The sequence below is a fragment of the Lygodium microphyllum genome, chromosome 6 (assembly GCF_053477565.2).
Source record: "Lygodium microphyllum isolate KBCC chromosome 6, Lygodium_microphyllum_v1.1.10, whole genome shotgun sequence".
NCBI lineage: Eukaryota > Viridiplantae > Streptophyta > Polypodiopsida > Schizaeales > Lygodiaceae > Lygodium > Lygodium microphyllum.
This window is the reverse complement of record NC_141140.1, coordinates 135,154,318-135,168,168: the sequence shown is the minus strand read 5'-3', so window position 1 is coordinate 135,168,168 and position 13,851 is coordinate 135,154,318. Positions and strand designations below refer to the sequence as shown.

General features: G+C 38.7%; 1 protein-coding gene across 8 annotated transcripts in view; it reads right to left on the bottom strand.

Annotated features, from left to right (window-relative positions):
* Positions 1-1,862: 1,862 nt before the first annotated feature.
* Positions 1,863-13,851, bottom strand: part of LOC148035168 (aspartic proteinase 36-like) — an 84,448-nt gene continuing 72,459 nt past the window's right edge. For 7 of the 8 annotated variants that reach the window (XM_087680141.1, XM_087680144.1, XM_087680137.1 and 4 more), the window contains 4 exons: positions 12,892-12,985; positions 12,655-12,739; positions 12,314-12,385; positions 1,863-2,375 (listed from right to left, as the gene is read on the bottom strand). In XM_087680141.1, the coding sequence (XP_087536267.1) occupies positions 2,227-2,375; positions 12,314-12,385; positions 12,655-12,739; positions 12,892-12,985 (400 nt within the window). In that variant the 3' untranslated portion in view covers positions 1,863-2,226. Of the gene's footprint in view, positions 2,376-12,313; positions 12,386-12,527; positions 12,740-12,891; positions 12,986-13,851 lie in introns of all 8 variants that reach the window. The other variant, XR_015691162.1, reaches the window with a different exon arrangement.

Genomic DNA, 13,851 nt, shown 5'->3' with positions numbered 1-13,851 from the left:
CACACATGTACATGTGTGTGTGTGTGCATGCATACTTTTGAGTCATGCAACCACACACAATATAAAATTTAGCAGGCACATGATAGTTCTATTTTTATTACTTGCATCCACATTACATGACAACCTTTCTTTTTGTTTACGATCTAACTTGAAGAAAGGAGGACAATGAAGCACATTATGTTGAGAAGATGAGTCGATAGAGCAACAATTTTGACCAAGAGAAGATCATGTAGCAATTGCAAATGCTTTTGGAGAACCAAATGCAAGCCCAAAATGAAAGTTGTGACCCAATAATTAAATTTGGAGTGTATATTAGGAAAACATGCACCCCATTGAATGGGGGATGACATGGTCTGTCTTTATAATTTTTGAAAAGAGCTAAGCCAACTCACTACTATTCATGTTGCACATCACACACATGGTTTTGCATGCTACACACTCCATAGATAACTATTTCACCTTTTCATTAATTTTTCGAGTGATCTACCCGTAGCATTGTCACATCAAGTGGGATTTCATGTTTCATTAATTTTTCCAATGATCTAACCATTCATACTTTTTTTCATAGCAATGTCTCATCAGGTGTGAGACATCAATATTACAATTACACATGAATTTCAAGAAAGAGGAAGAAGCCAACAAGTGAAAGGACTAAGACTAGGTTTTGTAAGCTATTACTCAAATTTTATGCATATGTATTAGTTCAATGTGCACTCTAGTGAATGGGGGAGGGCACAACCCTTGTCTTTATGAATTCAAAGAGAATTGTGCCCCCTCTCCACTGCATGGATTGTATTGCACTTACGTATGTATACACAACTATTCATTTTTTGCCATGAGTAATCTAATCATGATAGTTATGTATAGTACAACATATTCATACAATGAATTCTCCCCATTCTTTGATATGAGTAATCTAATCCAAATAGTTTTTGTACATAACAACATTACTTGCAACAAATTCAAGTAAGATTGATATCACAACAGCATGCATAATGATGCAATGATTTCATACTATATGATTGATAAATTCCTATAAGGATTTTTATGGCATTAAATATTTGCTTTTGTGCTTGGAGATTTAAAAATTCACATAAGATTTTTAAACACCAAATCACACATGAGCTTAGCTCTTCTCTTGTCATTTACAAGCTAAAATGAGACCCTCTATAGTCTCCATCTTTAATAGCCATTCAAGTGTATTGTAGTGTGCAAGCAACTAAGCATGAACATATTGAGAAATTTGAAAAATCACCTTATTGAGATATTCATTTATCTAGCATCTATTAGCATAACAATATTGTGCAAATTTGCCTATTCCAACAAATTGTCTTACACAAGCCACGTTTAGGGTCCACTTCCTTGTAAGAAAAATAGAGGTGTTAATACTTTCTAACTCTTCCCCTCTTTTTTCTCCCATTTTTACCTCTTATACTAAAACCCTCCTCATTTTCTAATCTTTACTAGTAGTATATACTTTTGAGACTAGATAGAAAGCAAACCATGGTATATGCAAACCATTATGAGCAAATCAAATACGTATCAAAGCATTATTACTAATATTATTATCAAGTTGATTATTTAAAACATGATTTATACAATGGTAGTTGAAGCTTTTAGGCGACACTTTAGGTGACTTGCATGTTTATAATTATTAGACACAATCTATGCAAACCACTCAAGACATAGACTACTAGAAACAAATCTACTTTAAATAGTATAGCTTGCAATAGGTGTTTTATTATTGAGCTACATTATAGATGCATGTTTATTACTTTGAGCTACATTATAGATGCATGCTCATATTACCCTTATTACATGAACATCTTGGCATAGAGATTCAAATTTCTAAATATGCACATCTTGGTAATCATCGATATTCATAATATAATCTAACATATAATAATCGTACCTCTCTCTTCTCGACTTGTATCATCAAGCCACATAAACATTTAAAGGCTCAATAATCCTCGTGTACAAAAGTTTCATGGCTCCACACTCCTTAGACATTCAGAGTTTCATGTATATACAAGGTAAGCAAAATATGATCAAGGTTATCATCCTCAATCCTCACTTCAATTTGCAAAACTATCATGAGATAAAAGAAAATTCATGCCTCATGACAAGATAAAAATGGCATCCCCATTGTCGTTAGTAGAACCAATAGAGAAATGGTGTGAAAAAAAATGACTCATGGTATTCATCGCTTTGCGATGACTAGTAATATTAGATGAGTTGTGTATATATCTCCAATAGTAGTAAAGTAACCAACCATAGGATCTGTACTTTCATAGCCAATGCACTGCTTCCAAGAGAGTTTGGACTCACCGACTCTTTATTGCCACTTGTAGTGGAGACAGAAATGCTCTTTGAACCTTCAAGAGATAAAAAGGTGTCAAACAATCATCGTATGCTTACAAAACATCATGTAGACTTTTAGATTCCATGCACGTATTCATGCAAGCATGACAACTAGTATGGCATATTTCTAGTTTGCCACTATTGTATGCATATATAAAAGCACACACAAAATGACAATACTTTGCACTTGTTATTGTTTTAGTTCAACTCAGCTAGCACCCGAATCTAATGTTTCACAATGTTGCTATTGCAAAAATATAATTCATAAATAGTAACAACGCATCATCAAAACTACAAGTACCATAATACTCCATCATAGGTTCACATATATTGAAAATTATTAATGATGTATGAAATGTGCACATGCACATGTAGATACATGCATTTGTGGGACCAAACAAGTGTAGCTCAATTGGTAAGTTGGACGCATGGTAATTCAAATCACAACCATATATCTAGTTGGTCATTGAGAATGTGAAAAACGGAAAAGAAGGGAGACTTGAATGACTATCTTTGTGTCTGTGTGTGTTTTCTTTTCCTCCCTTTTTTTGGTGTTAGAGTGGGGGGGGGGGATCATATTAGCACCTACTAGAGGCTAAAATGGTCTGTGAGATCCATGTTTTAACTCAACATGAACAATGAACAAAGAAAAATAGAATGAAAAGTTAATGCCATCAATATATACAATAGCTTGTTGGCTCTTGTACCATCTACAAAACCCATCATAGGGTTATCATGGAGAGAGCTCATGCCAACGGTCCATTTGAGTGAATCTCTAGGAAATCTAGGATTTTGACATAGTCATGTAGATGTCTCCTAACTCGAGAACAAGGCCAACTCCCTTAACATATCTTTGTATCTTTCATATAATAGAAATGTCACAAACACCATGTCAAACCATACTAAATGAAACACACTATGTTCCTATCAATGGTGTTATAGACCTTTAACCCACAACCCTTAATGGTGCAATTCCAAATCCCAATCACTTTAGTACCACCAAATATCTTAGAAAAAAAGAGGGTAAAAGTCATTGAGTTAGTCATAAATTTTTATAGATTTGGAAGGGTTATGTCTCAACCAAAATTGTCTCATCTCAATTGGCCAAGAAATCCCTAAGAAAAGCCTTTTGTCTCATGTACATGCTCTTGTATCACCCTAACTCCATTCCATCTCTCTCAAGGCAGGCTTAATGTTTGCCTAAATTGGCAAGAGAAAGTAGTATATTTCAAATTGTAACTAAGGAAAGACAATCTATCAATACATGTTATCCTTTAAAAATGGCTTGAGAAGCACATACATTACTTTGTTACTTTGCTATCAAAAGGGTCATCCTAGAAGAGAGTTTGGAGAATTGCATTCTCCTTTCAATGTTCAATATTGTGGAATGATTAATTCATAGTTCGTGATAGGGGCTACACATGAAAAATCTGGTAGCAAACATAGGAATAGGTATTACTAGTTGACGTATCCTGAGGTTTTACTTGAAAGTTGATTCAACTAGAAACAAATGTGGAAAGGAGGACTCGCACAATTCCCCCTTTTTTATGATCTTTCTTGATAAATGTGGTCGATATAGTCAAGTACTCATATGAACATAGGATTTGAGGATCTCCACATCCTTCAAGATTCAATGCACGGGTTTTAATTGGGTCTATGCATCTCTTTATGTACCCCCAAAAGGTGGGTCATTAATAAGGATTTTGACTCGCAATTAAGAGGTTGAGAGCTATTGTTATTGTGTTCATTTACGTTAGAAACTTAAAGCACAAGAATGTCATAAAAATTGAAGGCACGAGCCAATCCTAAAGAAAGACAAGAGTCGTTTTGATTATTATACATATGTATCATTATTAGAGTGTACAAGATTATCTGCTTATATAGCTACAACTAGTGAAATGTATGAAAAGAAGCACCCAAGCACACAAAGGGCCATTGAATAAAAGGTTCCATGCCCTAAACGTCCATTAGTTAGATTTGGTTGGACTCACATTTGCACATGCAATCATAATTGAATTCATACTCATACAATTGCCCATTCCATATATTTGCAAACATATAAAATCAAACATGTGTTATGGGCATTACATACTTGTCCTTTTTTGGGCGAAAATAGCTTTGGCCCCTGACTTAATCATATGTGACAATGGGTGCTCTAGTGCTAGTAGTTGTAGTGTGCCACAAGATGAGGTGGAGGATGAGGATGAGGATGAGCTTCAACCCAGAGATGAAAATGAGCTATCTTGAATAGCACAACACTACAATCTTGGCCCTTGACTCTTGGGTCTGTTGAGTTGTCTAGAGTCTAGTACTTGTTGAGTTATCTAGAGTCTAGAGTACTATGTAGTTTGATGATTCATCATTGCATCGTCATCTAATGTATTATGAGTCCTAACAATTTGCGATCTTAACGAGTTGATTATAAATTATGACTCATGATTCATGACACATTGTCTATAGTCTATAAACTATCATCCCATGACCCTAGCCTCTTGTCAAGTTTCATTGTCTTTTATGCTTGTTTTATAAAGTGTAAGCTTGGTTGAAATGTTTATAATTCTTGTCAAGGCTCAACTTACTACTCATATTTTCTAGTTTTTTTGAAAAAAAACCAAGGCAACATATGATTCAGCCCAAGGGTTTGAATCATACTTCAATCATACTTTCATACTCATACACGTATGGAAGTATGAAATATATATTAATAACCATGCATGCAATAAGACCCAAGTTTATAGCTCTCCATAATAGTGAGTTCATTTTATAAAAGTTTTTTCCCTTCCAAGTGTGGTGCATCTCCCTAGATGGAGCGCAAATTTTTACCCCCACCCGTGACCACTTCAAATTTGAAGAAGCTAAACCAGCTCCAACACTCACTGACTGTTCGTAATGGACCTGGGCACCACCCATGTCAAAGCGATCATCCATCCAATTGGGATCAGGGATATGCAATGAGACCAATAACTTAGTGGGCAACGTGCAGGCAGCTGACTACCTCAATCTAATTGGTCCGACTAGTTGGACACGAGGCGAAACTAGTTCCTATTTTAAGGGCAACATCGTATCAGTTCCAAGGATCATCAAACTCCATTGGCTTCCTGGCAGATGCTCATTCCTAGTAACTAATACCCGCGTGAGGTGTCGAGATCACGGAGGTTCAAGTCTCGGTGCTACTACCGCCCAAGTCCACAGGCTTCTCCTACGGATACAAAGAGTGTTGTGTGTACAACTACATTATTTCTGTGACTTGCGTATTATGGAGACTAGACTTCATAGCTACTGGAAACGCCCAAAAACTCCACTTTTTACAGTTTTAACATTGGCATTGCTGCTTGCTGCTTCTGTTCCCCTTTTTGATTTCACTGTTCTCATCCTGATAGATACTGGAAACTCCCCATAGCTGCAAATTTTTGCCATTTCCATTTCCGTTTGCATTTCCATTCGTCTTTCTACTTCCCCATATTCACAGGTGGATGTGGGAGGTAGAGGGGTTTTTAGACCTCCATACATCTTTGCATCATGGATAGCCTTTGAACAAGATCTACAATGCCTACTCAACTTGCTCTAGCTCAGCCACTTCCCAAGAGATGAGCAGCACAAAAGGCTTGAGACACACGGGATGCTCAAGCATTGTCGCTGATTGCATTTCCATCATCCCGCACATACAATCTATAGCTTCTTCACGAGAGGCATGGCTGACCATTGAGTAGATGTTTGCTAGAAAAATGAGACACGCATCTCTTTCTTGAAGAAAGAGCTTGAGCCTCTGAAGATGGATGAAAGTGATTCTATACAGGATCATCTCAATAAAATTCAAGACTAGCATGAGCAACTTATGAATATAGATGAGTATTATTCAGATCCACAGTTAATCTCTACTACTTTGAATTCATTGCCGCCCTCTTATTTGGCCTTTCATACGGCCTTGAATTTCACAATGAGGATTTTCCCGCAGCCACTTACTTTCCTTTAGTTAATTAGCTTACTCTTAGAGGAAGAGCAAACAAGAAAAAACAGTTGGGTGAATGTTATAGCCTCTCAGCAGGCTTTTATGGCAAGGCAAAAAGGCAAGGGTAGCCAAGCTAAAAATGCTCTGTAGAGTTCGAGGACTTCAAGTACTTCACAAAGCAGTAAGAAATAAGGGGAGCATGCAAGCCAAGAAGGGCAACTGCCACTATTGCAAGAAGCTAGGTCACTACATCACAGAATGTAGAAAGCGCATTGCCAAGAAGGAGTCGTCAAGGATGCTTGTTTTTGATGCACCTTCTACTGCTACTAAGTCCACGTCTTTTATTTCAAAGCGTGACTATTGTTTCTCCACTTACAATTATGACTCTTCTTGGGCTGACAGAGCATTTAGCTCTACTAAGGATGCTAGCACTTGGTTCTTTGACATTGGTGATTCTAGGCATATTACATCTCGCAGGGATTTGTTTTCCTCCGTTATTGCAGCTCTTGTTGGCAAGTCTGTGCAGTGTGCTAACAATGCATCATATCCTGTTAGAGGTATTCGAGAGATTGTATTGACAGTCATTGATGGCTCTATTCCCCGTTTGACGGATAGCATAATTTATGCCATGTATAAAGAAGAATTTATTGTCCGTTTCTTCTTTGGCAAAATATGATCTGCAATCCACATTTGATGATTAAAAAATCGTAATGTTTACTATAGAAAAGATAGATGGAAACTCATTGTTAATTTTTTATTGTTTTATTACTATTTTTATTACTAATTAGAAACTAGTTTTTTTTTAAAAAACAAAGAAAATCTTTAATGATTTGGTTTTTTGTCTCAGCAAGACGTTCTGCTTTAAAGTTCCCAATTTGAAATTACGACATATGTATGGTTAAAGATAAAGAACTCATGACTTTGGTTTAGACTACTTTATGTCATGGACTATATAAGTTAGATGCTTATTCGGTTGATTAATCGGTCTATCTAGCATCTACTCTTACTTTTGCTATATGACAGGCAAAGTTATAGCATGCTCGCATGGGGCATGTTAACTATGGTAACTTGATGTTTATGCAGCGTACATAGATGCTTGATGGCTTACCTCTCTTGGAGAGACCTCCTAAGCATATAAGTGAGGGATGCATTTTGGAAAAAATACATCATTTTTCATTTCCTCATGATATTTCTTTTAAAGACCTCCTGAGCATATATATGAGGGATGCATTTTGAAAAAAATGCATCATTTTTTATTTCCTCGTGATGTTGCTTTTAGAGCAATTGCCAAATTACAAATTGTGCATTCAGATGTATGTGGCCCTATGCAAACAAAGTCATTGGGTGGCTGTTATTATATTGTCACTTTCATTGATGACTTTACTCGTTTTTACTGGGTCTACTCTTTGGTGAAAAAGTCAGAGGTATATGATGCATTTTTGGCTTTTGTAGCACTTGCTGAAAATCAATCTCCCTGCAGGATTAAGTCTCTCTGTTCGGACCAAGGGGGGGAATACATATCCTTCATACTGAATACTTTTTTGAAGCAAAAAGGCATGTCCATTAGTACACTACTGCTTATACTCCACAGTAGAATGGGATTGCAAAAAGGAAGAATCAATTACTCATGGAGATGGCCAGATGTATACTGAAAGCAAAGAGTTTGCCACAGTTTTTGGATGGAAGCAATTATGTGTGCTTGCCATGTTTTGAACAGGTGCCCTACCAAGGCACTAAAAAACGTCATGTATTTTGAGGCTTCGAACAACCGGAAATCTTCTATTGGACATTTTCGTACTTTTGGGTGTCTTGCATATACTCACATTCCCAAGGTACTGAGAAATAAGTTGAATAACAAGGCTATTAAATGCATTTTTGTGGGATATACCAGTGAGAGCAAAGGATATAGATTATATGATCCTGTCTCTAAGAAGATATTTGTCAGTAGGGATGTGGTTTTTTATGACAAAATCAGAATTATCCCTTACTGGTTTTGATACATATCAAACTGCCAATGATGTATTTGAAGGATGTCCATTTCTTTTAGTGATATAGCTAGAGCTTCAACAAGTGAACTTAATGCTTAGCCAATTGCTCCATTGAGTAATGCAGAAAATCAGCCTATGGCTGATCTGAATATTTAGCAAGATACTGAATTTGAAGTTCAGCAAGAGCTTGTATACTGTCAAGATGCTAGGCAAATGCCTAGATGGTACTTGCAAACTATGAAAGATGGTCATTTGGATGCTCTTATTGCTGGTCGTACTAGAAGACAAGCTCGTTTACATGATGGTGCAAATTCAATGGAGGTTGTTATGGCAGCACATACACTTGATGATGAGGACCCTAAATATTTTGAGGATACACAACAAAGTGTGTATTGGATAGCAGCAATGCAAGCTGAGTTTGATTCTATCATAAAGAATCAAATATGGGATTTAGTGACCTTGCCTGTTGGGAAGAAAGCCATTGGTACAAAGTGGGTCTATAAGTTGAAAAGGAATGCAGATGGATCCATTGACAAGTATAAAACCAAGCTTGTGGCCAAAGGTTACGCACAAAAGAAAGGCATTGACTATGAAGAGACATTTGCTCCTACATCCCGCATGAGTACCATTCGGTCTATGGTTGCTTTGGTTGCCCATTATGGTTGGACTGTGCACCACCTTGATATTAAGACTATATTTTTACATGAGGAACTTCAAGAAGAAGTGTATGTACAGCAGCCCATTGGTTTTGTAGTTGAGGTATCGAAACACTTGGTATGCAAGCTGAAAAAGGCTTTGTATGGTTTGAAGCAAGCTCCCCAAGCTTGGTATGCAAAAATTGATTCCTTTTACTCAACCAATGATTAACAGCTCATCAAAGTCTAATGTATGTAAAGAGAGGGGATCCTTGCTGGTCATATGTTTGTATGTTGATGATCTTCTGCTCACAGGGAGTCGGGACACATGCTGATCAGATTTCAGCATTCAAACAAAGTTTACAGTAAACTTTTGAGATGTCAAATTTGGGACCTTTGCACTATTATTTGGGCATTCAGTTCATTCATAATGCTAGAGGGATTGGATTGTCACAGTCTATATACATTGGTAGACTTCTTGAGAGGTTTGGCTTACAAAATTACAAGCCAATTTGTACACCCATGGAGACTGGACTCAAAGTTATCCTTGCATGATGAAAGTGATTTGTTTGATATCCATACGTATGCTCTAGCAATTGGATGTCTCATTTACTTATGCAACACAAGGCCAGATATTCAGTTTGTAGTTTTAGCCCTGAGCAGATATATGCACCATCCACACATGTCACATTGGCAAGCTGTGAAGCATGTTTTTCGTTACTTGCAGGGTACTAGGACTCTTGGATTGCTTTATGCCAAGGGAGGACCACTGCAACTACATGCTTATAGTGATTTAGATTGGGCTAGTGATTTTGATTCTCGTTACTCTACTAGTGGTAATTGTTTCTTTCTTGGCTCATCTTCCACTATTGCCACATCATCATGTGAAGCTGAATACAAAGCAGCTTTCACTACCACAGTTGAATGTGTATGGCTGAGACGTTTGTTGGCTAATTTAGATATATTTGTCACGGAGCCTACTCCTTTGTTTATTGATTGTCAGAGTGCCATTGCAATGGCATGGAACCTAGTGTTTCATGCACACATGAAACACATAGAGATCCACTATCACTTTGTCAAAGAGAGGCTACATGCAGGAGATATTAGCATTGTCTATTGTCCTACCATTAGTAATGTGGTAGACATCTTCACCAAAGCTCTTCCTCGTGACAAATTTGAAGCATTCTGCAATGCTTTAAATTTGATCTTCTTTGGTGGATGATCCTTGTATATTGATCACTCTTTACTCCCGGGGAGTTTGTTGGGTTTGACTTACACCTACGCTCACAGAGGAGTGTCAGTGATCCTCAATAGGATATTGGGGCACTTTACTATCCTTGTAGCCTGATCTATAAAGGCATCCTAGTTTGGGTTAAGAGGTGGCATTCTCTTATGCTTTGTATTCCAATGCCACTTGGCATTGAGGGGGCGTGTTGAGACTCGAGAGTGTAGGCATGTGAACTCTCCTTATGCAGGAGTGGATAAGGGCAATCACATGTGAATGGTCCTGAGGGGAAGGGGAAACCCTAACCCTAGCCAGTTGGGGCTATATAAACAGCCCATGGGTCTATATCAACTGGTGAGTGAGAGTGACCCAAGTTGTACTTTCATGAGCAACTCAACAAGCAAGACTTGTTCTTGTACTTTTGAGCTCTTCTCTCCCTCTTGTGCACACTTCAATGTTGGCTTGCACTCTGATTTTCCATAGGCAATGGATTAGCAACTATCTCGCCATTCGCACTCCCTCCTTCTACCTATTGTATTGAAGCATCATGAACATTGTGTACGTCCCTATTTGCTGGACTTGTACTGGTACCTGACTGGAAGGGAAAATGGAAGAAGTGGAGTGGCAGGCAGCTTGGGCAAGAAAATGGAAGAAAGTTGTGATGTTGGAAGAAGAGGCTGCTAAATCTTACCATTGAAGATTACAGTGGGCAGGAGATAGAAGGGAGTTGGATGGACGGGAGTAGTGGTATCAGCATCTATACCGTAGAGCTGTAACCTGTGACCTGATTTACAAGTTTTGAAGAGTATACATGTGCAGTGGAGTTGTAACCTGTGACCAGATTTAAAAAAGATGAAAAAACTTGTGCAGCATTTATAGGTGAAAAAAGGAGCCCAAAGCAGCCTCAGATGAAAAAACAAAGCAAATGAAGCCCTCACAAGCAGTCCCCAAGTATTTGTCGACCTCTTTCTGCACACTAAATCTTGTCCAAAATGGAGACCCGTGAAGATTTTGGTTGGCAAAGTTGGCTGGAGACTCTCACCAGCTCTGAAACCAATTGATGGAGCTGCACGGAATGTGGAGAATGCACAAAGATGGATGGAGAGAGAGAGAGAGAGAGAGAGAGGATGCTCATTACAGAAAAAAAAGAGAGAAGATGCTGCATATGTGGTGCCTCAATAGCTCTCTTTTGAGCAGCATCTTATTGCATTCACATTTAACACATAATGAATGTGTACATGTAGGGTTAGTGAGTGAGATGGGTGGCTAGCCACATTAGCCTTTACCCCAACATGCGGTGCACCATGGAGAGTCTAGCCTCGAGTGGCCTACCTCCCACTGTTGAGGTCTGGCAGTGCAGCAGGCAGCCGTGTGGCTGGCAGTTGGCAGCAGACAGGATGGCAATAGCAGCAGATCAGAGATGGCAGAGCTGGCAGCAGATCAGACCAGGACAGTGCTGGCAGCAGACCAGAGTGTGGAGGCAGTAAACAGTGAAAACAGGCAGGTGGGGCAGAAAATGCTGGCGGAACTGCTGGATAGATGGTAGTGAATGCAGGAGGAACGGTGGCAGTTCCAGTCCAGTTGCGTCAGGCAGGGCAGCGGTGCAGGCAGGACAGAGTGGCAAATGCAGGAGGCAGGGAAGCAGTTCTAGTCCAGTCACATCAGACAGGGTGGCAGTGCAGACAGATAGGTCCTGAAAGTCACTTCGGGCAGTCACATCAAGCTCGTAAAAATTCTTATTCTCATATGTTTTGCATTCACATGGTTTTGTGTGTTCTGTATGGTGACTCTACCTCACAGACAGGAACTATATTATTGTTATTTTCATGAATTGCAACACATGATCCTGGTGAATTGCTCTCCCCACAAAGTGGCCACCCAGTGCCTGCTCTCTTGTTTCTTCTTGTACGTTTTTTACCTCACAGACAGGAACTATATTATTGTTGTTTTCATTAATTGCAACACATGATCTGGTGAATTGCTCTCCCCGAAAAGTGGCCACCCACAGTGCATGCTCTCTTGTTTCTCCTTGTACATTGTCTAACTTTATTACAGGCCTTCATATCTGTAATAAGGTTTCGTAATAACTAATTGAAGGCTAAAAACAGAACAAGCAATCCTGCACAAACAAAAGAATCAACAGCAAATATCTTACAATCAAAATCAGTCCATCCAATGCGCTGATTTTCCAGGTCATAAAGAACAAGCTGATCCTTCAGAACTATATCTGCAAAAAAGTGGTTGGAATTTGTTATCCATTATGCGCCTACCAATCATCACTGTTATGATTTGAAAAATGACTAGATCCAGAAAATGGCTAATGCATTACTTCTCCATAACTATATCTGAAAAAGGTTGTTGGCACTAACCATCAATTATGCACCTACTGGTGGCTAAATACATGTATTGCCTTAGAGTCCATTCAATAAAAATGGCTAGATCTGGAAAGGAGAAATGGTGAAAATAAAATAAATATGCACATAATAAGCTTTTTACCTCCAAGTATTGTCAACTGTATGCTGTTTCCCACTGCACTTGAACTGATGGGACGCCAGCCAACACACCAGATTGGAAGATTTACCTATGCAGTTTCATAGCTCAGATAAAAGCATACTTTTCTTGATGCAGTCTAGTGAAAATTTCAAGAACGACTATATGTTAAGAGTGCCTCAGACTGTGTAGAATAGAAAAAAGAGCTGTACAAAATATTTGCAAAGTCACAGGTAGGCATACATTATCCGCTTGTTGGATGAGATAATGGGTTCCTGTCAACTTCATATCTGCATCCTTAAAATGGAGTATCACAATAGGAAAGGCATCATCCACGCTGCCCACATTCACAAATAACAGCCAATAGAAATAATGATGTCAATACAAACTAAAGCCATCTACTTCAAAAATTGATCAGATACTTTTTCCAATAATATGTGCATGTATTCTTGCAAGCACACGCATGTGTGCACGAGTATGCATAAGCACCAAAAAAGTTCAATTGCCTTGGGAAAAACTCCTTGCCTGAAGGGGGGAGGTGCAATGGTGGACTGTTTTTCCCAAGGCACTTGAACTTTTTTGGTGCTTCCGCAAGGCATATGCATATGCTCACAGTGTGTGTGTTTTCTTTGTTTGTTTACGCACATGCTCATGCACATACATGTGTGCGCGTGCGTGTGTGCAAGCGCATGCTCATGTGCATGTGTGCAAATGTGCTGCATGCACACATGCTTCTATGAAAACATGCATTAGACTGCACTTTTTTCAGAGTGTTTAGCAGTTCAAGAACCTGTCAAATCTTGTAACTGTATGGAAGCATGCATTAGATTGCAGTTTTTGAAGAGCTTTTGACAGTTCAAGAACAAGCTTGAAACTTTTTGGCATGGTAGATGATGATGGTCAGGTGCTTTCCTTCCTGCATGCATGTCCAACACATGCATTCAGTATGCATCATAGGGCCTATTTGGAGGAAAATAGAGGACGGTCTGGAACTCATTCATGTTGTGCCTCCATTGGATGACGTTAACGCAGGATAGTCTTTTGGATTGGACTATCAAGCGTAACACTCCAAGGTGTCATACTCTTTCCCCACCAAAAATGACATCCATGAAGGTTTACAAGCATATTTTGCCTCCAGCTTGCATAGATAAGCATGAGAATGCACTTTGGCATTGAAATATCTTACCACAATGGTGAAAACAA